Below are 20,622 nucleotides of genomic sequence, written 5' to 3'. Positions count from 1 at the left end.
GAGACACAGGAGGGACAGAGGAGAGACACAGGAGGGACAGAGGAGAGACAGAGGCAAACATGTGAAGGGCACAGAGGCAAGCTGACCCACTCCTCCGCCGCATTTGGCGTTTTTCTGTTGCTCAAAACACGCTTGTCGCGCGTAATTGCTCCAAATGTCTTGCGGCCCCCCCTCCCGTGGCTCTGCCCCCTCAAACTGGCGCGCCCCACACTTTGAGAAGCTCTGGTCCATGTTGATCAACCAGACGTCAACCAACTGCCATTCTGCAATAAACTCAATTTCCCATGAGCACTTGCGGACTTGGACAAAATCATGAGACTTGGCACATCATGGGATTGTGCAGCAGCTACACTTCTTAACAGCAGACTTTTTAGGCACAGATTATTTGGATATGGCGACAGAAACCATCGCCCCTGACTGGGAATTTGACCGTTTTGACGACGGTTCGCAAAGTAAGTGTCGAGAGACGTTTGGAATGTGCTAAGGCTGCGTTAAAGACGAGAGTAGCATCGTTAGCACCCAGAAGCTAATGTTAATGCTAGCAAGCTCTTATACTACTTTTCTCATTGTCATTTGCTTTTTATTTGGCCAATGTATAGCTTATTGGAAATGCATGGATAAAGTTGCACATTGTAATGTAATGTTGCGCAAATAACTGGTTAACTTCTGGTTAAAGGGTGCAAGTTTAAGGAAGTGCACAAGCAAAACTATCATGAGTGCATTCATTCTGTCACTGCGTGCATAAAACACATCCAAATTGGAACTAGACTTGGAATAGACCAGACCAGGACCCACTTTACTGGCCTATAACCAGCACCAAACAAAAAAGGCAAATTGTTATATTTATATGCATTATTATTCTGGTGAAACTCAATGATCGTTTGCATGAGTTCCCTGTTAAAGCAAACAATAACACTTAAATATAAATATATAAATGCCCTAAAATAGAAGTTCAGTAAATTGACACATACCTAAACACACAAATGTATACAATGCAAGAGCACTGGATTTGTGGGTAATCTTTAACAAGAGCAATTAAAAGTCATGAGATTGAGTATTTTAAATAGTCTCTGTGTCTTGTTCCACAAATAAGGTGCAAAGTAAATGTCTGAACATATTTTTTTCCTAAAAGGCTTCAGCCTCCTGCTGTATGCAACATTTGGAAGACTCCCAAAGGATATCATATTTATTTTTAAATAGTTAATCTCTGTTGCCCCAGGAGACAAAATTATTTATCTGTGGAATCTGGTACCGAACCGCCAACCCTTTGGCCAGTAGATCTGAGCGCTCTTCCAAGAATGCTTTTTATAATGTTGGGACAAGGGCTGCAAAATATATCGCAAAAGTATCCAGAATACAATATTGGCTAATGTAATAATCAATATTGCAACAAACAAACCAAATATATTGCAGTTACAGGTTCTTCCTAAAAGTTACAGTTGTTTTAATGAAAATACGTGTTTTTAAATGCAAAGGTCCAGATTATTTTCCATAAATCCTTAATTAGCTTTGATTTAGTCGTGTTTTTGTCAATTTCAAGCTTGTACATTAAAAATGTCAATTTAACTAAAATTATTGAGTTCATTGAGCCATTTTGCACATACTTTGTAAATGCGTTTACGCATTCTCTCCTCTACAACGTATGAAGTGATTTATGCTTACAGAAATACACACAGAAGTTCAAGTGAAGAACTACTCCAGGTTTCTTGAAGAGTACACGTCTCAACTGAAGGGTATTGAGGAGGCTTTGGATGACTCCATTGGAGACGTGTGGGACTTTACACTGGACCCTATTGCCTTAAAGGTACACACATAATCACGTAACCTGAAAAACATTTGTTTTATAAACGCTTTGTGTGTTTTAGCTTCTCCCATATGAGCAGTCCTCTCTTTTGGAGTTAATCAAAACGGACAACAAGGTGTGTGCTGTATTTACAAAACGTGTGTGTAATATCTTCTATACATAATAAACTTTTAATCAATTTTCTTTTGTAATGCAGGTTTTGAATAAAGTTATCACAGTCTACTCAGCACTTTGTAGTGAAATAAAAAAGCTCAAGTATGAGGTAAAGTTTGTCACTGTTTTAGCCGAATTTACATTTGTGTTGTAATTGCATTATTTAATACATGATTTATATTTTGGGCAGGCAGAGACCAAGTTTTACAATGGCCTTCTGTTTTACGGAGAGGGAGGTAAGTTGCACACCATATCAACATAGTATGAATGTTATTATTTCATGTGTTTTAGATATTTTTGTTAAATTACTGGCTTTTTTTTCAGTGTCAGATGCTAGTGTTGTTGAAGGAGAGTCCCAAATCCAAATGGGTCGATTCATCTCTTTTCTTCAGGTAAGAAAAAATAAGTTAATTAGGTGTAAAAATATGTGACTAATACTTTCTTTCCAGGAACTATCCTGTTTCGTGGCAAGATGTTATGAAGTTGTGATTAACGTGGTTCATCAACTGGCTGCACTTTACAACAGCAATAAGTAAATGATTGCTTTCCTCTCATCGAATGCTCTTTATGTTGATGCTTTTGTGATTTACTAAATATACTATTGCTTTTTGTAGAAGTGCAACAAAAATCATTGAGTCTTCAGGTGTCCATTTCCAAGTATGTCTCTTTGGTGAAACGTCCATTTGTAGTTTAACATTTCCAGTAAGTTTATTGTGTTGTTTTTGTTCTTCAGATTCTTTACGAGCACCTTGGAGAGCTCCTGGTGGTATTGCTCACACTTGATGAAATCATGGAAAATCATGGCACACTAAAAGATCACTGGAAGATGTATAAGAGGTTAGAAAGGCATAATAATAATATACAGGTATAATTTGGTCACCTATAACAAATGGATTCTGTATTGCAGGTTATTAAAGTCTGTGCACCACAATCCAGGGAAATTCTCGATCCCTGAAGACAAACTGAAACCGTTTGAGAAGCTGCTGCTGAAACTTGAGGGACAACTTTTAGACGGCATGATACTCCAGGTAACTCTTGCACATGTAGCTTTCTATCACCATGGAAACGGGTGGCACCCCCAGGCCAAGTGCTGTCAATCTGTGGAGATTCCAATAGAATAGAAAGCATGTTTTTCAAGCTATTCATGTTATATGCAACATTTTGAGGAGTTTCATAGTTTTAAATTGGTAAATGCTATGGCAACAGTCCCGTTTTCCATCATTCTGAAACCCATGGATTTTTTAGCAATAAAAACCTGTTGTGTAATTAAAAAAGCTATATAGATGCGTTTAATGCTATACTGTGAAACATCGCAGGCAAAGTAATGACATTTCCTTGGAAACGGGCAAGTGGCAGACTCTCTACATATCTGAAGTGCTCCTTTAAGTTTAGTGTAATAATCGGGTCAATCAAGCTTTATTTCAGACTAAAGACAATTAAAAAGTAAACTAAAGTATGATTCAACAGTCCTTAGAGAGGTGTACCCGACACTGCTCTGTGGAGGCGAAGGGGTGGACAATATTGGCAAAAATATATTTAGACAATATTATATCAAACCAAAAGAAATGTGTAAAAATGTTTTTTAAGACTAATGTGAAATGTCTGTAAAATTAATCACACAATTACTTTTACCTTATTTTAACATATACAACATAACTTTTTTTCAATTCTTATTTTGAATCAACTCTTTCTGTAGCATTGTTTTAACTATAAATGATGTACTCAATATTAAAATTTTGCTCATCTTCAAAACAGCGTTCACAGTATTTACACTTCAATATATTGCTCTGTTCAGGCGTTTAATTTAATATAATATAAACAAACCTCATAAATTCGAATGTCAGACTGAACCCCCAATAACATACAAAGTGCATATTTATATGTAACCTGCAGCTTCTTGAATTACATTTTTACTTACCTGTGCGCATCATATAGTAATATTTATTGTAGATTTGAAGTCATTTTACCTTTGTTTTAGGCTTGTGTGGAGCAACGGTTTGACGATCCTGGAGAAGGCGTCGCAGTTGCCAAAAATAGTGCCTTTGCCGAAGAGTTTGCTCTCAACATCCGCAATATCTTCACCAACATTGAGTCAAAGATTGGTGAGTTAACTGTCACTGAAAACATCCGAACAACGTGTAGTTAATCAGTGAAGACTTTCTTTTGTTTTCAGGAGAACCGTCTGAGATAGACCAGAGGGATAAATATGCTGGAGTTTGCTGTTTATTTGTTCTTCATTTCCACATCTTCAGAAGTGTTGACAAAAAGCTCTACAAATCCCTGCTTGATGTTTGTAAAAAGGTAATCAATCCCCTTATTGTTCAATGTTTACGTTCTAACATTTTGTCCTCATTCTCTTTTTGCGTGCTCTTTTACTCAGGTACCGGCTGTCACATTGACCGCCAATATAATCTGGTTTCCTGACAATTTTCTCACGTCGAAAGTCCCCGCCGCTGCCAAGTTGATGGATAAGAAAAGTATTCAGTCAATTAAAGCGCAAAGGGACACATACCTGCAGCAAAGAGCACAGACGCTGGTCAAGTAAGTTTAACTGTGTAGTGTGAGAGAAATGTGTTGTGTTTTGGCACTTTGTGAAGGAGATTGGGGCACCAAAATGACAGTATTTATGTTAAATGAAGATATTGTGACTATCTATACACTTAATTCTTCCTAATGTGAAGGTCAGGATTTGACAGTTGATGCACCCATGATAATTTAAAAATGTCACTGTAAAACCAAGTCTCTAGTGTTGCTTATTCATCAAAACTAACTTGGATGTAGAGCAATACATAAGACATACCGGTAATACAACGTGGAGTCTTTCTTTCTTTCCAGGGATGTCCAGTCCTACTATGTGTTTGTAACTTCTTGGATGATGAAAATGGAGTCCATCTTGTCTAAAGAGCACAAAAGTGACAAGTTAGTCGAGGATCTCAACAGCAGGTGTAATGTGTTTTTACAGGTAAAGTGTAGCTCGGCGCGTAAAGCCTCAAACATGTTTGTCGTAGATTAAAACGTTTCCCGTCGCCGCTTCTCTGTAGGGCATCCTGTACGCATACAGCATCAGCACCATTATCAAGACTACCATGAACATGTACATGTCAATGCAGCGGCCCATGACCAAAGCATCTGTCAAAGCCTTGTGTCGACTCGTGGAGCTTCTAAAGGTGTGTTGTGTAACGAATTATAATTAGCGTTGCGTTTACAGTTGGATTTCATGGCATTCACGAGTCATTAATGTGACGTTATTGTTTCCAGTCCGTGGAGCACACATTTTTTAGGCGCTCCATTGTTGTTGCCGACTCCGTTTCCCACATCAGTCTGCAGCTGCAGTGTCAGGCTCTTAATGCCATCAACGTCGCAAAGGTGAGTTTGGAAAAAATGCACAGAAAGCGTGTGTGAAGTGTCATGTCTAACCAATGTCGTTCTGCGTAGAAAAGGGTCACCTCGGACAAAAAGTACAGTGAGCAGCGCCTCGACGTGCTCTCGTCTTTGGTACTCGCAGAAAATGCACTCAGTGGCCCAAGCACAAAAGAGCGCCGCCTTGTGGTGGCGCTGGCTCTTTGCGTGGGCACCCAGTTGGTAAGCATCTAATGTAACTGACTACAAGTATTATGCTAATATATTAGGCTAGTATTATGTTAATATTAAGAAGAATTAGAATTGAAACTTCTCGTACACCTGGGGGTCGATATAGAACAATTTAAAACGATTAAAAGAACATACAAAAGACAAATGACACCATAAAAAAAAATGTACGGTAATCATAATTTTTTTTCCCTTTCACGTTAGAAAACATTTAAAGATGAGGAGCTTCTTCCGTTGCAACTTGTCCTAAAAAAGCTGGATCTCATCAGCGAGCTTAGTGAAAGGTGAAACTTTTCAGCCCTAAATGTCCCGTGAGCCATTTACTTTCATGCCTGTTTTTGACCCAAGAATTTCCATATTCTCCCCAGAGTTAAACTTCAGTGTGACTGTAGCTTCCTTTACTGGCACAGAGCTGTATTTCCCATCTATTTGCACGACGTGTACGACAATGCCGTGGATGCAGCAAGAATACACGTAAGCATCACCGGCACAAACACAATCTGGTTTCTCCTTGGCTTTGGCTTCACTGCAGTTTAAAAAGAAAGTCTCATTGTGGTTGTTGTTCTTTGTAATTGTCCGGAGCAGTACATGTTCAGCGCCCTGAGAGACTGCGTGCCTTCAATGATGCACGCCAAACATACTGAGTCGTGTGACCAGCTTCTACAGAGCTACGATAAAGAGATCATGGAGGTTTTTAGTGAGGTAAAGAATGCGCGTTTACTTTACAACTTTACCGTACTATGACGGTATGCGCGTTAATGTTTTGTCCGTCGGCAGCACCTCCTGGACAAACTGTGCAAAGAGATCGAGAAGGACTTGCGTCTCTCCGTGCACACTCACCTGAAGCTCGATGACAGAAACCCTTTCAAAGTGGGCATGAAGGACCACGCCCACTTTTTCTCGCTCAAACCCATTCGCTTCTTCAACCGATTCATTCACATCAAAGGTGACGCAAAACTCGATCACCGCGTCTAACGGAGGAAATGTCAAATGTTTCAAACCTAAATCTGTTTTCTCCGCGCAGCATATGTGACTCATTACCTGGATAAAACCTTCTACAACTTGACGACGGTCGCTCTGCACGACTGGGCCACCTACAGCGAGATGAGAAATCTTGCCACGCAGAGATATGGACTGACAATGACAGAGGCTCATCTCCCCAGTCAGACTCTAGAACAGGTAGAGACAGCGTTTTACGTAAACAAAGAGCGGGGAGTGTCAAATTAATCCAAAATAACAGATTTTTAAGTTGTTTGTACTTATTTGTTGGCGACGTGAATTTGTTTGGTTGTTTTTATTCCCACACGACGGTGCTACAGCTGAGATTTAATTGCAATTTGCCCATATTAACTACATATTACATTTTTTATTGCAAAGGCGGCACAAACGGATAACATTCTGAAATATCTTTAGACCATAGATCTTTAGACCGCCGCAAACATGTTCTGAAATGTAGCGGCTTCTTGTCTAGGTTTAGCTCTTCATATTTCACTCTTTATTTCAAACTTTAATGCTCCCGATTGAGTTTAGAATGTGCGCGCTCCTGATTGTATAACCTCATTTGCAAACATTATTTCTGTTCTTTATTTATTTATTTTTCGGTTGAGGATGGTGTGGGTCGAAATATCAGCATTTATCCGAGCGCAAGTTGTTGTGTTTTTAAATGGGATATTACAAAAATACTTCACTGATTGAGAATGCGACACCGTTTTCACAGGGTTTGGACGTTTTGGAGATCATGAGGAACATCCACGTCTTTGTCTCGCGCTACCTTTACAACCTCAACAACCAGGTACAAAGTTTAGATTTTACTATATTGTTCACTACATGATTCTATTCTCTTGCTTCGATTAATTTGTCTGTTTGTTCTGCTCAGATCTTCATTGAGAAGGCGAGTAACAACAAGCACCTGAACACGATCAACATCCGGCACATCGCCAACTCCATCCGGACGCACGGCACTGGCATCATGAACACCACGGTGAATTTTACGTACCAGTTTCTGCGCAAGAAGTTCTACATATTCAGCCAGTTCATGTACGACGAGCACATCAAGTCCCGACTGATCAAAGACATCCGCTTCTTCAGGGAGACCAAGGACCAGTCCGATCAGAAGGTGAGACTGCGTTAGCGTGGGGAAATCTTTAAGAATATAACGCTGGGATTCGATAAGAAAATGATATATACTGTATTACTGCAGTTATTTTGGAACTAATCAGTGTTAAAGCTGCAGTCTGTGGTTTTTCTGATGGAGTGTCTGCTACCTGTTGAGATGTAATGGTGTTGTTAACTTCCGGGTCCGTCCCAATTCATTATAATGGCATATAGTTATAACAGGTCAGATCTGTGGCAAGGCGAGCACCTTTATTTGAATAAATGCAAAGATTTCAGATGACGTAATTACATCTTTATGGAGAAGAGCAGGTGGACTCTACCAGAAAAATTACCTATTGTGCCTTTAAGCTTCAAGCGTTTTTTTCTTTTGAGACTTAACAATATGAGATTGGAAAAATACAAATTGAGTCGTGAAAGAAATACAAGTTCAGTTACTGCAGTCGGTCTGTGGCTGCCGTGACTGAACTTTCGAGGGCTTTTCACCGTTCAAAAGCTGCAATATTTTGTTTTGTATTGCTCATTGACACAACTGTCCAACTTAAGACCTTTCTTTTGTAGTATCCATTCGAACGAGCTGAGAAATTTAACCGTGGCATAAGGAAACTCGGCATTACACCCGACGGCCAGAGTTACTTGGATCAATTCAGACAACTCATCGGTCAGATTGGTACGTTTACACAATAATATAATGTTGGTCTAATAAAAATGACTCTAAAGTTGCCCACCCCTTGCTTCTCTTTTTCGTTTCTTCCTTTTTAGGCAATGCGATGGGTTATGTGCGAATGATCCGTTCAGGAGGGCTTCACTGTTGCAGCAGCGCCATAAGGTCAGTCACACATTCTCTGTCCCGGTGTGCCACTTATTTATCATTTGTAAGTTTTGTGCCTCAATGTTTCCAGGTTTGTTCCGGATTTGGAGGACATTGTAAACTTTGAGGAGCTGGTAAAGGAAGAGGGATTGTCCGCAGAAACCCAGAGAGCTGCCGGGTATGAAATCTACTGACTCAACACATTACTTCTCTTGTTTTATCGTTACGCCTGTAGGGGGCACTGCAGACTGGTACATCAAGCCTGTCTCTCATACTTTTGGAAATGTACGTTTTTTTAAATTGTCCATTTTCCAGCGTTTTAGATGCCGTGTTGGGAGATCTGACCAGTAACTCTGCCGAGGGGACGGAGTATTTCAAGATGCTCGTGGCAGTGTTTGCACCAGAGTTTCGCAGCACAAAAAACATGCATTTGAGAAACTTCTACATGATTGTACCTCCTCTGGTAATTTACATTATCTACTATTTCAAGGGATTTTAATTTTGTTTTCACATCTGTTAAAAAGTAAATCCCTTTTTGTTTTTTAGACTGTTAATTTTGTAGAGCATTCCATCAGCTGCAAAGAGAAACTGAACAAGAAAAATAAAACTGGAGCGGCCTTTACAGACGACGGTTTTGCCATGGGTAAATACTTGAAGTTGTTTGAATCATTTTGGATGTTAAATTACTGCTCTCATGGGATGGTATTTCATTTTTCTGTATTAGGTGTGGCCTACATTCTGAAGCTGCTGGACCAGTACCTGGAGTTTGACTCGTTGCACTGGTTTCAGGCAGTCCGGGATAAATACAAGAGAGAGATGAACGCTGTAGTGAAGGAGCAGACGGTCCAGTCAACCAGTCAGGATGAAAAACTCTTGCAAACAATGAATCTCACACAGAAGAGGCTCGATGTATATCTTCAGGTATAGTCTTTGCCCAATGTGTATTTTTCAAATGTTAAACCTCTTACTTACAAAGTCTCCATGTTTTTGTTTCCACTTCTACAGGAGTTTGAGCTGTTGTACTTTTCACTGAGCAGTGCCAGGATATTCTTCAGAGCAGACAAGACTGCAGCAGAAGAGACCCAGGAAAAGAAAGACAAAGGTGGAAAATAATGGGCTTTATTTTATACCATTTGTATCATGCTGGAGGAGCACTGACACTTGATTTATTTTCAGAACAAACTCTGTAACGGTCTAAAGTTTTCAAAGGTAGTCATCTTGACAATGTTTAAAACTATTTCAAAAGCATCCAGATGACTACCTTTTTTACCATGGGCCGCTCTTGCGCAAATGAGGCATTACTTTCTCTAAAATGTCTTTGTCTTTCTTCCACAGAACAAGCTTCCAACGCTGGGGAAAATTCAAGCAGCTCAGCTGTTTCTGAGACCGCTTCAAAATGATCTAAACTAAAAATGTTTGTGAAACCAAGAGTTGTTGCCAAAACCATGACGAAGGTGCTTATGCTGTTAAAATATGAAATGTGAAAAATAGCCTGCGCTACTAGAATGTACCTAATTACAGTATGTGCACCTGTTACGCACCACATCTTTGTAAACTAAAACGTTGACACTTCAGCTTTTTATGAAATGTTTTATTGTAGCATTGCAAGACTTGTGCATCATTTTAAAGGATATTTTGTCATGAGCGCAGGGTCAGAGTGAACAGCTGTTGCAAGTGTTTGACATCTGTTTCTTGCTAATCAGAGGTCCATTTTATTTAATGTCTTAATTTGGTAGTTAATCAAACTACTGTTTTCAGTTTTGTTGTCCCCATTAGTGCCATTTGGCTGTATCAAATGTGAACATTTGGAAGTCTTAATACATAAGATGTTAAACTGGCACAAGTAATTTACTGTATGTCAGTAATGTACAGTTCAGGTGTACACACATATTCTATGTTGAAGGGATACATTTGTAGGTTGTCATTCCAAATCCATTTTCTAATAAATGCACTTTAACAATGTTCGTGTTTGTGGTGCAAATATAGAATAAACAGTCGGTAAAGCCTTATCTTTAATACAAATAAAACCTAAAAAGTACAAGATTGGTCTCATCTCTTCAGTTTCCTCATCCAATGAAATGCTGCCAATGCTGTTTAAACAGCTTTCACTTAACCCTCATTCGTTAGCTTGAGGTATGAAACAAATACCTTATTTGTATAAATGTCCACAGTGCCAAGTGACACGCTGCCCACCAGCTCAATATTCTGTAACATCTACATATTGCACCATGCTGCTCACCCCATTAAAAACTAGGTTACAAGGCAGGGCAAATTTCTTCCAAAATAGATGTCAATATATATGTACATACATATATTTATATAGAGCAATCATATATACATATCTGTACATACTAAATTATGTGATGCAAAGAATCAAACATTTACATTACACATTTCTTACAAAAAATTTAACAGACTGGAAAGTTTTGCTTGCTCTGAGGGAAATTGTGTAGCCATTTACCTCTTTCTGCGGACAACTGCACATTTGTGAAAACAAATGTAGTCTCTTACTCGCCTGAACCGCACAGAACTCAGAAAATAGCAACGGTAAAGTTTGTTTAAAAAAAAAACTAAACGGGTCTGTCTGGAGTAGAAGAATTGTATAAAGAATGTAAAAAAAAAGTATGCAGCGAATTACGTTGTTGCACTCCCCGAATAAAGAGATTTTATGGAGTGTTGACATAAAAAAGCACAAATCAATTCTGTGTTTTTTATTACTAAACGTAGTGCAACAATAAACACTGCACGTCTCTCTATATTTACTTATATTTGAGAAGAGTTTGATTTCCCTGCTTTTCTCAAACGTTTTTAAAATCTGATTTTACGCCTTGTGTGGAGAGTCCTTAAAGAGAAATAAACATTACAAACTCAGGTGTAAACATCACAGACCCTGCTCAAAACAAGACTGATAACGGGAGCAACAGAAAAGATAAAATCAGAACAAGTGTTGGTGTTTGGGCAGCATGTATATGGAAAAGGCAGGACAATGTGACAGTGGCCACAGCTTCTGCAGTCAAACAGCCCTGTAGCATCCTCACGGATTAAAAACCAAACTGTAAACTGCCCCAAAGTCCTGGAGCCAGACTGGTGTGTACATGAGTCGCTGTGGCCTTGGACCGGTCGGCCTTAGAAGGCCTGCTGTGCTGGGTTATAGTTGAATGTTGTTGGCACATGAGGTCTTTCTTCGAGCTTGTCATATTCAAGATGAAATTCCTACACAATTTACGAAGGATGAGATACAAAAAACATACTGAATATTCATCAATAAATATTGTAAACATACCTTGGCTACTTTTCTCCAGTTAAGACAATCAAAGAAGTAGTATGTTCCTCGTTCGTAAGTATTGGTCTTCAGGGTGGGCTCCATGCCAGGCGCTCGTGTTATCCAAACTCTTTCCTCTTTGTGGTACCGCCAGTCCCGATTAAAGCTAACAGATGATGTACGTATAATTAATGTAGAAAACCCCACAGTGGTTAGTGTGGACGGGTTACTTACAGCTCAACTGCTGCCAGAAGCTGTAGTAGGTCTCCACCATTCATGTAGTACAGATAGAACAACAGGTCCTCCCCATATCGAGCCAGTTTAATGGCAGCCAACTAGAGAAGCAACCACAGACTTACTTTTGTATTTGTTTAGGCTCATTTCCATTTTCTGTTGCAATACATATTAATTTAAAAAAAAGGGTTAGTACCTTGTCTCTTATGTGGATATTGGTCAAATACTCAGATGGGACATGAAAGTCTGAAAAGAAATGCACAAAATATATTTTTGGCCAAAATGGGAAATTGTGTGGCAAAACCATTCATCTTTAACTAGAGCATTGTAATATATCGTCTGATAAAAAAGAAAATACCAATGTCCTGAGGTCGACAAGGTGCTGATGCCCAAGGCGACGCAAACTTTGGGTATAGATTTCTGTGAGAGAAAAAAGGTACTATCACAACAGTTAAAACTACATAACATTCATAATTTAACACATGCAGGAGAAGGGCAGCACAATGTATCGCAATAGAATCAAAATTACAATTTGGCACAAGTATCAAATCAGAAAAGCTGTATTTAGGTAACATTTAGGTACATTTTCTGTTTTTTAATGAAAATGACTTTAGTAGTTTAGATCTCCACAAACATTCTGAAATGCAAATATGTATTTATTTATTACTTTAGCAGTTCATATTTAATCTTTCTCTCAAATGTTAATGCTCCTGGACATGTTTAAATGGGTGTGAAATGAACGCTAGTTTGAAATTATAAATCACAGATCTTATCAAAATCAAGGCTTGTAGCCTTTATAACGGTCATCATACTCAGGTGAGTTCAGGTTAAGCCCAAGGGTTGTGAGGTCACTTCCTAGTGCCAGATGAACCATCCCTGGATCGGTCTCAGCGGCACGGATAAAAGTCAGCAGGCCGATCATCCCAAATTGGTCCGTTACCATTCCTCCAGGAATGTTTGTCACCCGACCTATCAGGAGAATAACACAGAGCTTAAACATATCACAACACAAACAACAAATACAGCAGATAATGGAGAGCTTCAAGCGCAGCTTACCATCAGGCAACACCTGGATTCCTTTCTTCTGGTTATTATTATTCTGAACCGATACAGGCTTGTCTCCAGGGAACTTTGGCCCATCCGTGTTACATGAGTTTTTGGTTGTGACATTTAAATTCTGAAGAATATTTAAAACACATTCTGTAACACTGAGTCATTACACATGTATTTTAGGTGTAACAATAACAGAAACATACATTTTTGTTGTCATCGCTGTTTAACGTTGGGTCCTTATAGTTTGGACCAGGAAGTGCTGGGAAGTCTTCGTTGTGGATAGAAAAATCTTGTGTTGAATCAGTAGATGGCTTAGTCACCATGCCAACTTGAGTGCATAGAGGAAAGATAATATATTAACAAAAGATTTGCTAAAAAAGATGGGTAATCCACGTTTTCAGTTACCATAAGGAGCCCGACCAGAGAGCTGGCTGAGCACTGCTGTAGGGTTTCCAGTCCCTTCTCTTCTACTCCGATCTGCTAATGCAGGGAAATCTGACAGATCCAGCCCTGTAATGTTGTCACTACCATCTGCATAGACATTATAAATCAAGAGAAATTATCTCAAATATACAATCAAAATATATTGTGTATGCATGCATGGCTTGGACAAACCTGTGCCATTGAAGATGCTCCCTGATAATGAATTGTTCATTCCAAATGCCTGATTACGGTTCATTCCAAAGCCGGACATGCTAAGCACAATCAAAATTCAGTTAGTATTATCACCATTTTGCAATTGTTGAGCCTGGTACAACAACGCTACCTGTTGATGGTGAAGGGCTGGCGTGCTGGCTGTTGCTTGGGCATACAGATGATACTTGGTGAGCTTCGGTTTGGGCTTCCAAGTCCAGAGCTGCTCATACTGTTGGTTCTGCCACTGATCCCAAGGCCTTGACCAACTTGAGAGTGATTTAGCATGTTCCTGTTCATTGGCAAAGTCCCCCTATTTACCATAATCAAATATGAGTAGATTTCATTGTATCGTTTCTTTTCAGGTGATGATTTGTGAGGTATCTAAGCTGACCCTGGTTCATTGAAATACACGAGTATCTGTACCTGCTTGGTGATGGAGGTGTATGAAGGGACATGGTTGGGACCCCTGTTGTGGGGGTAATATGACTTGGTAACTGGTTGCCTTGAGTAAGATTTCGGTTTAACTGAGGTGTACTGTTGCCCATTCCCCTTACCGAGAAACCAAGTGCACCTGCTGACAAAAAATACAAGATTTTCATGAAAATGTAAGAGCACAGTCAGAGACGGATCCTTACAACAGGCATTAAGTACACAGCATGTTCAGTCAATATTCACGACACCTCTGACACTAATGAGTGTAAAAGACAATTAAATAGCTAAATAACTTACTTTGTGTACCGTACAAACTTGCACCAAGCTGTGATAGTTGGCTTGATGACGACGGTGAGGGAGAAGACAGCATCTTCAGGATAATATCAGAGATCAAGAAATAATGTAAGTCTCAAGCTCATCTTCTACACAACACAGATTAATGAAGACCACTCACGTCTTTGTCTGTCCGATGGGGAAACATCGATTGCTGGTTGTAGTACATGCCATCATCTGTGAAGTCATTATCGACTACCTCCACAAAATCAGGAAATTTTTTTCTAGCTCCAAACATGCCTTTAGCCTCCTGTACAAAAATAATTTCAGAATGTATAGTATTAAGAGATCAACCAACCAGTTGTATAAAAAATGTCTATGGAGTGTGGGATAAAGTAAAGGGCAGTCAGTATTATACAGTATGTGTGATTTAATTGTATATTTAACGTTACTCTGTAGATCATCAAAATGAACTTGAGCCCTCACCATTCAATAACACAAGACAAATTATATAAAACAATTTAAAATATACAGAACCGGGTTAAGTCTACTCAAACAAATCAATCAATTATTATAAATGAATCTTATTTTCACGTATTCCTTATTATCAAATAAAAACCGTAACATGATTTTGTTGTTTCAAGTGAAATGTCTGAACTTTCAAAATAATAACGTGACTTTTTCTTTAGCCAAGTTTTAACTAATCGAAGAAACTTAAAGTTGAAAAAAATAACCAAGCTCTTATTTTGGTCAAAGATGCTAGGCAGAAAAACAAAGTTTGACTTACTAAAACATGCATCCAACACCAATGCTAAAGCTACTTAGCTCCAGCAACATTAGCACAAGCTAAATTACTTTGCTACGCTCCCTGTCAGCTTAAAAAATAAACCATGCTAAAATAGCGAGTGCGTGTAATGGCTCTGAAGACAATTAACACTTTATTATTCCACAGTAAAACTACACACATCTGTGAGAAACACCAGGCCCTGCAGAGCAAAGACAGAGCCAGAGTCAGCTGTGTCTATGGACACGGCTCCGTGAGACACAACCACAGTCACAGACCCGGGGCCAGAGGAGCTCAGACCCGGGGTGGTGTCGTGACTAAACCCGCGGATAAAACATTACGACTAACAGGAAATCAGACCCATAGAGACAATTAAAAACCAAAAAAGCACTCAAACTTACCGCATCAATTTCTCTTCTTAGCATTTAGATCCAAGATGGCTGTTCAGAGTAAAAAACAGAAAACCTTTGCACTCTGACCTCTCAACCCGCAGAGTACTTCCGTATACAAACATTAGGCCACCAGTTAAAAGTTACTTTATGCTGATATTGTATACATTTAGATACAAAATATATTGCTGATTGTTTAGGCTACAGCTGATTAACAAACAGTTCAAAACTGAACACTTTCAAGCAGCCATTTGTTTCAATCCCACATTGAAAACTACATGATAATATTGTTTTTTTCCCAGTCATTTTATGCCGGCTTGGCATTAGTCCATGTCGCCCCTGTCTGCTTGAGGCAAGGCAGATAAGGTGGATATGTGCTTGAGCAGGCTGTCTGTCAACAGAAAACAGAGGTGGCCTCAGATAAGGTTAAGGGAAATGAAATACTTTCATATATATATATATATATATATATATATATATATATATATATATATATATATATATATATATATATTCCTGCCCTGAATTAAACTTTTACACAAATGTTGCCTCGGTATGAACTATTCCAAGCTATTCTTCTGCCTTTGCAACTGATCACACCTCTGTCTTGGGTTAGAGTTGAAAAGGAGGGGGGAAAAACTCATTAGGCACAAACAGGGAGGAGAAAGCAGCCAGTGGTTGCTATCGCCCTCAAAAGTCAGGACAAAGCCGAGAGCCTCAGAGAGATAATCGCCTGCACGGAGAATATCTGTCCAGAGACTGTCTCATCTTACTCGGCTGAGTAAACAAATGTCCTGGTGTTTGAGGTCATGACATCAGCATGATGAAAGTAAGTGCTTTGAAAATATTATAATGATTTACAGAATTTAAGTTAAATTTAATATCTACTTAAATCAGATTTTTTTTCATATTGTAATTGTTGTCTATTATAGCCAAATATTGATGGAGGCATGATCTGAAATCCACTTGAAAGTAAAGATGGGAAATGCCATGCGAGGCGTCATTACCTTCATCCCCTCTGAACGCATACAGCAGTTCTTGGTGGGAGAGCTGAAGGAAATGCCACTGGATCGGACGCTGGACCTAAGCAGTCGTCAGCTGCGCCGCCTGCCTGCCTCTACCTGTGTCTTTGAGGAACTCATGAAGGTCTACCTCAGCAGCAACAAACTCAGCAGCCTACCACCTGAACTAAAGCGGCTGAGGAACCTGCAGCTCTTGGCTCTGGACTGTAACTGCTTTGAAGATTTCCCTGAAGCGGTTTGCAGACTACCCCAGCTGAGCATCCTTTACCTGGGCAACAACATGCTGTACAGCCTCCCCTCTGAAATTAGAAATCTCAAGGAGCTTAATACTTTGTGGCTGGAGACTAATTGCTTCACTATTTTCCCCAAGGTAATATGTGAACTCCCCAATCTAAAAACTCTGCACTTGGGTTACAACCAGATAGAGAGTTTACCAGAAGAACTAAAAAGATTACATGGGCTGAAAAGTATCTGGCTTGCGGGAAACCAATTAACAGAATTTCCACCAGTATTGTTAGAAATGCACTGTCTTGCCGTTATTGATGTGGATCGAAACAAAATACGCTACTTCCCAGGTTTATCTCACATGGAAGGGTTAAAACTTATTATCTATGATCACAACCCCTGTGTGAACGCCCCAGCGGTGAATGAAGGTGTGAAGAGAGTGGGCCGGTGGGCAGACTGTCCCGATCCCGAGATTGAAGAAGACACACCGAAAGTGACCAGTGAGAATAGTGCTGAGGTAACAGAGGAGGGACAGCACAGTGAGGAGCAACAGGACTCTTAAACGTCCTTTACTATGAGCTATGTGACTGAAAGGTCGGACACAGAACACCTCAAGTGGGCCACTCAAAACTGGGCATGCAAGTCTGGAGCGGGGGCACTGGTATTTGAACCATATATGGTAAAAGACAATCATTTGCCAATATTAATAGATTTAGAGAATACACATTAGAGAAGATACATATTTTCTGTAAATCATAACATTAAAGTTAGACACTGTTTATTTAGAGACTGAGAGCAGCTGCTGAGGCTAAATTCAAAATGATAAAGGATTGAATTAAATTAGTAGATGCTCTATCACCGCCAATGCATTATTTATTTGACAGAGTGAGTCTGTGGCATTGAAAAATCTTGCTAATGGCCCATAATATCTCCTCTATTTAGCTTCAAAAAGAGCTCAGTACGAGACAATGATACAGACAAAACTCTCATGGTTTCAGCCAGATCCAAACCCCAAATGCGTACATGTTTTTGATTTGGTTTACTATTTAGTAAGATAAAAAGCATAAACTAATAGGTAAATGTAAATTTTTTTTGTCATATTTGATTGGTGGTAAAACATTGGGGTAAATTGTGGTCAAATATATTTGCAAATAAACAATTTAAACAGAACCAACTTTTTTATTTGATTATTTTTAGTAGTAATAGCATGTGACACAAATTATGTTTTTAAACTTGCTACCATCTTGTAAACAGAAACAGAAAATTTCATGAACATATTCCAAATGCAATGACCTAGTTGTATCTGTGTAACACTTCTTGAATATGTTTCATAAATAAATGGAAAATAAAACATAGGGAGTGTTGTTGGAATGAAAACAGATTTAGAGATAACTCATTTACTGTAACTGTAACAAATTATCTAACGCAACATGTGCCCATGATCACATAGAGTTGCACCACAGTAGATCTTTGATACATGTCCTGTACTTTACTCCCCTTAGGCGAGATTTTCTTTTTCTGAGAAGTTAATAACAACCCTTTTAGGATTATTGGGGGGCATTTTTACCAAATCAAATTGAGCTCTGAGTCCTTCTGTGAGATTGCATCACAAGACATCCTTGTGTGACATTCGCTTCAAATTGTACTGCCCGGTGGTCGAGTGGTTATGGCACAGAACACATATACCAGGTTCCAAGTGCAGATGGCCGCAGTGTCATGAGTTCGACAATTTACTGCGTGTCCTCCCTTTTCTCTTCCAATTCACTCTGTCCTTTCCCGTTTAATAAAGCCTATAGGCCACAAAATCTGAAATTTGCTTCATATTGCCACTTTACTACACCTTGCACTACTGTACTATACCAACTTTATTAATAAACCACTGTCTCTTCACTGAACCAGGAATATCACTTTCGGACAAAACACAACATTTAAAATAAGCCCAAAAATTAGCCAAAAATAGTCATTCAAGTCTGTATTTTCAATGACAATTTTTGGACAAGAACATTCAGTGCGCTTCAATTGGAATGGTGCCTGTCCGGTTGTGAGAATAACTTACTACATACTTTGTTGTATCAAAACAAACAACAAATAAAACAGTAAAACCAAAAGAAAATTAGGTTAATGGAGCAAAATTGTTATATATTATTAACAGAAATAAATGTTTTGGTTACTTAAAGCTTAAAAACCTGTACGCTTATACGTTCATGTTGATGTCAGCCAAAGCAGTGCATCATTGATAAACAGAAAATGCTTAATGTGAGATGATGCCGCCATGGAAAGCCAAAGTGCCTAAAGAATAACAAAATACAAATCCCAATCTTTTACATTTACTGAAATTCAATTTTGTTTGTCATTAGTCTATTCCACTTTGGCTTTGAAAGGCAGAGCATTTCACTGGCTCATCCAGGCTCCAGGTCTCTGGCGCAGCATGGTCTCGCTCTCCTCCTCTGTACCCTGCAAATCATGAGACTCTTCGACTGCAGTTTCTGGCACCTCAAACCCAAGGGCATCTTCACTCAATGAGAGAGTCTTCTCTTCCTCCGTGTCATTTTGATTTGAGCCAGCTTCTTCGTACATAGGGCCAACCACTTTAGGAGAATTGAGTTCCTTCATTGAGCTCTCCCTCTCCATGCGTTTCTTGACTTCATGCTTCCTCTGCTGCATGCGGCTGTTATCGCCCATCATCACCCTAACCTTCACTTGCTCTGGAGGCCAAATGCCACCCCATAGAAACTGCAGGTAGCTTAACAGCACAATGATACTGAGGAACGCAAAGTTTGTGGCCACACCAATCACCGCAGAGGTCAAAGGGAAGTTGTACAAGACGTAGCGTACACCCGTGAAGTAAGCGTGTACGCGGAGCTGAGATGAATAGATCTGCACTCTCCGGGACTGGACCTCGATGACAGCGCCGACAGTAGGTTGGTACGAGTTAGTTTTGTAGTCCGAGACGAGTTCAACCTCGATGAGCTGCTTCTGTTCAGCCACCCCACTTACGAGAAGAGGGGAGAACAGCAGAGTGCTCATGGTCTTCAGGAGGCTGGAACGATAGTGAAGCATGGTTGAGCGGCCCACAGATGACACGACCTTCCCACCTTTAGTGTAGCAAGTCATTTTGACCATGAACATGCCCAGATGCTCGTTCACAGGAGACTCGGGCATCTCCAACTCCACAGAGATGCGGTAGGGCTGTCCATTTGCCATCACTTGTTCCTTTTCGTTCTTCATGAAGGAGATGTTGGCAGTTGGGAAGGAGCAGAGCGCAGATTCAGAGCTGTCACAATCTGCAGTGTAGTAGAAGTTCACAGGGGTGGAGAAGCTGACAGTGGGCATGTAGGAGTAGTAAAAGCTCCCATACAGAAAGATAGAAACCCACAGCAGCAGCACCAGGGCACAAAACAGGATTCCTGCTTGGAATAGTGTCCTCCTGGCTTTGTGGAAAGTGACAGCGGCAACATCATGGAGCCAATGGAAAACAGGCGACGGTGAAGCGCCCATTATACTTTGTTTAAGAGAAAATGGGCTTGCTCTGCCCCCGAACCCAGTAGCTGAAGCCCCGAGCCCCGAAGGAGGCTGCAGTGGAGTCTTATAGTCCGACATCAGTGGGAGGTTCCCCGGTTACCGTGAAATCAAACTATTCAGACATCCATCCCATGTTGCTCCTCAGTCGCTCCAAACAGGCACACGTCGACGGAAGACTTCAATCATTGTTACTAGTTTCATAATTAACGAGCACCATTTACTTCGAACTTTGTGTCCGTATATTATTGTTAGCACCGATGTACACAGTGGTGGTAGCTTCTGGATTTACTGCAGCTTTATTACGCTGCACATGCGGATGGAG

The 20,622-nt window shown here is 39.8% G+C and overlaps 4 protein-coding genes across 6 annotated transcripts; 2 read left to right on the top strand and 2 right to left on the bottom strand.

Annotated features, from left to right (window-relative positions):
* Positions 1-276: 276 nt before the first annotated feature.
* On the top strand, positions 277-9,881 carry washc4 (WASH complex subunit 4). The gene is made up of 32 exons (XM_072435129.1): positions 277-452; positions 1,665-1,804; positions 1,866-1,919; positions 2,001-2,066; positions 2,148-2,193; positions 2,282-2,349; positions 2,407-2,489; positions 2,572-2,614; positions 2,691-2,794; positions 2,865-2,985; positions 3,936-4,059; positions 4,131-4,258; positions 4,338-4,498; positions 4,793-4,919; positions 4,999-5,124; positions 5,216-5,323; positions 5,393-5,539; positions 5,750-5,829; positions 5,914-6,019; positions 6,131-6,247; positions 6,323-6,491; positions 6,570-6,724; positions 7,263-7,337; positions 7,422-7,661; positions 8,219-8,327; positions 8,420-8,486; positions 8,560-8,646; positions 8,784-8,931; positions 9,015-9,111; positions 9,193-9,389; positions 9,474-9,570; positions 9,804-9,881. The coding sequence occupies exons 1-32, from the start codon at positions 392-394 to the stop codon at positions 9,866-9,868; spliced, it is 3,516 nt and encodes a 1,171-aa protein (XP_072291230.1). The 5' UTR covers positions 277-391; the 3' UTR covers positions 9,869-9,881.
* Positions 9,882-10,466: 585 nt separating this feature from the next.
* cnot2 (CCR4-NOT transcription complex, subunit 2) lies at positions 10,467-15,651 on the bottom strand. Of its 3 annotated transcripts, XR_011924513.1 has the most exons (16): positions 15,544-15,651; positions 14,540-14,668; positions 14,383-14,455; positions 14,077-14,227; positions 13,784-13,963; positions 13,633-13,712; positions 13,423-13,548; positions 13,221-13,345; positions 13,021-13,141; positions 12,777-12,933; positions 12,323-12,384; positions 12,161-12,210; positions 11,965-12,065; positions 11,752-11,896; positions 11,040-11,681; positions 10,467-10,998 (listed from the first exon to the last, which is right to left on the bottom strand). XR_011924513.1 is itself a non-coding variant. In XM_072435132.1 (15 exons), exons 1-15 carry the CDS (start codon positions 15,565-15,567, stop codon positions 11,595-11,597), a joined length of 1,611 nt encoding a protein of 536 aa, XP_072291233.1. In that variant the 5' UTR covers positions 15,568-15,651; the 3' UTR covers positions 10,467-11,594. The 3 variants fall into 3 exon arrangements, 2 of the variants coding, with proteins under 2 accessions (XP_072291233.1, XP_072291234.1); XM_072435132.1 differs by having other exon boundaries at positions 10,467-11,681; XM_072435133.1 differs by having other exon boundaries at positions 10,467-11,681; positions 14,077-14,224.
* Positions 15,652-16,185: 534 nt separating this feature from the next.
* On the top strand, positions 16,186-17,644 carry lrrc10 (leucine rich repeat containing 10). Its single transcript, XM_072435367.1, has 2 exons — positions 16,186-16,360; positions 16,464-17,644. Exon 2 carries the CDS (start codon positions 16,510-16,512, stop codon positions 17,338-17,340), a length of 831 nt encoding a protein of 276 aa, XP_072291468.1. The 5' UTR covers positions 16,186-16,360; positions 16,464-16,509; the 3' UTR covers positions 17,341-17,644.
* Positions 17,645-17,759: 115 nt separating this feature from the next.
* Positions 17,760-20,611, bottom strand: LOC140349138 (seipin-like). The gene is made up of 2 exons (XM_072435366.1): positions 18,580-20,611; positions 17,760-18,396 (listed from the first exon to the last, which is right to left on the bottom strand). The coding sequence occupies exon 1, from the start codon at positions 20,376-20,378 to the stop codon at positions 19,170-19,172; it is 1,209 nt and encodes a 402-aa protein (XP_072291467.1). The 5' UTR covers positions 20,379-20,611; the 3' UTR covers positions 17,760-18,396; positions 18,580-19,169.
* Between the last annotated feature and the right edge of the window lie 11 nt (positions 20,612-20,622).

Source organism: Eucyclogobius newberryi, unplaced genomic scaffold, assembly GCF_026437365.1.
Source record: "Eucyclogobius newberryi isolate DKJ021-1_F unplaced genomic scaffold, fEucNew1.0.hap1 SCAF_7, whole genome shotgun sequence".
Taxonomy (NCBI): Eukaryota; Metazoa; Chordata; class Actinopteri; order Gobiiformes; family Gobiidae; genus Eucyclogobius; species Eucyclogobius newberryi.
This window is presented reverse-complemented; position numbering and strand designations above follow the sequence as displayed.